General features: G+C 37.4%; 1 protein-coding gene across 1 annotated transcript; it reads right to left on the bottom strand.

The window, feature by feature from the left end:
• Positions 1-1,093: 1,093 nt before the first annotated feature.
• On the bottom strand, positions 1,094-2,572 carry LOC120771460 (probable 3-hydroxyisobutyrate dehydrogenase, mitochondrial). The gene is made up of 2 exons (XM_040099472.1): positions 2,476-2,572; positions 1,094-2,288 (listed from the first exon to the last, which is right to left on the bottom strand). The coding sequence occupies exon 2, from the start codon at positions 2,266-2,268 to the stop codon at positions 1,291-1,293; it is 978 nt and encodes a 325-aa protein (XP_039955406.1). The 5' UTR covers positions 2,269-2,288; positions 2,476-2,572; the 3' UTR covers positions 1,094-1,290.
• Between the last annotated feature and the right edge of the window lie 767 nt (positions 2,573-3,339).

Below are 3,339 nucleotides of genomic sequence, written 5' to 3'. Positions count from 1 at the left end.
GTTATAATGCTCTTCATGAATATGGGATCGGAATTCGCACGATTAAGAATGTCCAAAGAGACGCTACTCTCTTTGAAAAAATTGAGTTTTACCAGGACGAGTCGTGTTTTGTCACAATGTATAATCTCTCTTCGAAAAGAAAATTCCCCAAATTCCACTTGCAAGTGGATATACATAACTCCTAAATAAGAATCTCCATATATACATGTATATATACATATTATGTACATATGTATATCTTCTAGCCATTACATGGTAAACGGAATATTAAGCACTCCATCTCCTTGGTTTGCGCTATAATACGAGTATAATAGTATTAATTGTTATGCTTAAAATTAACTTTTTATACAGTTATTAGGAATGATCAACACCAGCATACGACCGAAGTAAAGCTTTTCACAATAAAACTTTTTGTTGCTTCCAAAACTTTTAAACTAAATTATATGCACACTAAATGGCGTGATCGCTTATCAAATAAGTTTTGTTGTACGCAGCACTGACGGTAGGAATTTGTGGAAAGCTGTCTATTTGAAAAAAGCTTTCGCATTTCTGAGCTTTCCGAGAAAATATTAAGAAAATGTAAAGTTATTTTCAACATCACATTTTAAAAACCTAAAAAATATAAAATAAAATTTATGAAAGAGCTTTTCGAATTTAAAATTTGGCGTTATATTGAAATACTTATTCCGAAAGTTCTCACTGAGCATGAGATATTACACTCTCTCGCTACGTTATGTATGTGGTATTTAGTAAAATTTTTTGTTGAGTTAAATGTGGAGAAAGAGTTGCTAAGTCCTCACCTTTTCTTGTGAATGTTTTATGTATTTAGTATATATGTATATATGTACATGTATATTTCATTTATACAAACAGTTGCGTACACATGTGTAGTTGGCAAATGCTGGTCTATAAAAATTTAAAAATCTTAATATCTGCAGTCCAACTGATAAGAAAAGCCATGCCGATAAGCTGAGTTCTTGAAGATACCAACAATTCTAAGTGCCAACCCACGCATCGTAAGAGTTTCTTATGATTTGCTTAAATAGATTATATAAATTTGGCATTAATATAAAATTAATATAAAGACATTAGCTTGTATTTGAAACATATAATTTTTAATTATATTTAATTTTTAATAAAAAAATGCTCAACACTTAAGTTTATATACAATCAGGTGTACAAGTATATAAGATTTAAAATAAAAATATTTCAATAAATGCAATTCTGGTAAGAATTCTAAATGCCACAAGTACAGTTATGAATACTTGCAGTTTAAAGCTAAACGCCTCCTTAGTTGTTGGCCTCATTCTTCATGAATTCATAGACAACCGAAAAATCCTTATTGCCCAAACCGTGAGCCTTTAGTGTACGGTATATCTGATGTGACAGGGCGCCCAATGGAATGGGCGTGTTTGTCGCGGTGGCCACACCGGCAGCCAAACCCAAATCCTTAGTAATCAAATCGGTGGAGAAACCGCCAGCATAGTCTCTGTTACTCGGTGCTGTGGGTGTGACGCCGGGCACTGGGTTGTACAACTCCGACGACCAGCAGCGACCAGTGGACGAGTTAATGATTTCGGCAAATACATTTGGATCCAAACCTTGGCGTATGGCCAAATTCATGGCCTCCGATGTGCCAATCATGGAAATGGCCAACATCATGTTGTTGCACAATTTCGCCGCCTGACCCATGCCATAGCTGCCACAGTAAGTTATACGTTTTCCCATACCCTCCAGAATCGGTTTAACTGTGTTGTATTCATCTTTCGTACCGCCAACCATGAAGGTCAGTGTGGCCTGCTCAGCACCGGGTACACCACCCGAAACGGGTGCATCAATAAAACGCGCACCCTTTTCGCTAATAAACTTCTGCAAGTCTCGCACCAAATTTGGATCGATGGTGGATGAATCGATGAAGACAGTGTTCTTGTTAACGCCATCGGCTGTCATATCGTTATAAGCCTTCCACACGATATCATTATTGGGCAGCATTGTGATCACGTAGTCAGAGTTCTTCGCTAAGTCGGTGGTCTTATCATAGACAGTTGCGCCCTTGGCTTTCAAATTGTCGCAAGCCTGCTTCGAGATATCGAAGACATGCAATTTGTGACCCTGCTTGATCAGATTGCTAGCCATATGACCGCCCATATTGCCGAGTCCGATAAAGCCAACATTCTTGGAGGCAACGGCCTGTGACGACATGGCACGCACCAAAGTTTGGCTCATAGCTTTGGTCACGGGCATTGTGAAGACGATACGTAGCGCCATTTTCCGTACGATTCAATTACCTACAATCGAAAAACAATAACAATTGATCAACTGTGTGTTACGCAATTGATACTTCAAATATTCCACGCAGCCACATAAATAAAAAGATATGCATATAGGTATGTAAATACGTATCACCAAGGCGTAAATATTCTCCAAACACTCGCACATATTTATTTATGTAGTGCTCACTATATTTCTACATACCAGTTCTGCAAAAGTTCCACAAAAGCAATCCACGTCGTTCAACGCTGAGCAGCACACTGAACTATCTTCAGCTTTCGTATTACTGCCTAACCTCCTAGAATGCTAAAAGAACTTATTTGTTTGGAAAATTAAAGCAGCAAATACATACATTGCGTCAAAAAAGTGCCCCTAAATTGTAAATAAAAGACAAAACATATATTTATTCGTCAATATTTATTTTATATACTTACGTCAACGACTTTTTCAATCATCGAAACACTGTTCATAAAAATTTTTTAAGATGGACTTCAGCTCCTTCTATGAATTATATCTCTTCGATCGACAGAAAACGGGTTCCACAAAGCAGAACTTCTGGTTTGGGGAACAATAAAAAATGACACGGAGACAAATCTGATGAATACGGTGGTTGATCAATGGAATTCATTGCGTTTTTGGCATTAAATTCGGTCACAATCGTACCCTTTATGGAAAAAAAATCAGCTTTATCGGTACTAGTCGAACAGGAATGCGTTTCATAACCATAATATCCACCAAAATAACTCGAACGGACTCGCGAGAGATGTCGAGCTCTCTTGCCAACTCTGTAACACTTGTCTGAAGATTAGTGTTACCACCACATCTTTCACTCTTTTAATATTTTCATCAGTTGAAAAGGTCGAAGGTCGTTCAGAGTGAGGCATGTCTTCAACGATCTCCCGAACGTATTGAAGATACATTTTTTTACAATTCCCGGGTGTTTTTTTGTCACAATGTATGTATAAAAACGTGTTTTGCACTGGCGGATCGAAGAGCTTTGTTTATGGGGGACGAAGTCTGGACTACGTGTGTTCAAAAAAATGCTTACAACTTTCATAGGGAATATTA

The sequence above is a fragment of the Bactrocera tryoni genome, chromosome 3, assembly GCF_016617805.1.
Source record: "Bactrocera tryoni isolate S06 chromosome 3, CSIRO_BtryS06_freeze2, whole genome shotgun sequence".
NCBI lineage: Eukaryota > Metazoa > Arthropoda > Insecta > Diptera > Tephritidae > Bactrocera > Bactrocera tryoni.
Note: the sequence above shows the minus strand (reverse complement) of the source record. Positions and strands in the feature narration are given on the sequence as shown.

Bases quoted from the DNA above. Each gene is read 5' to 3' on its own strand.
- LOC120771460 (XM_040099472.1), bottom strand. From the start codon at position 2,268: ATGGCGCTACGTATCGTCTTCACAATGCCCGTGACCAAAGCTATGAGC.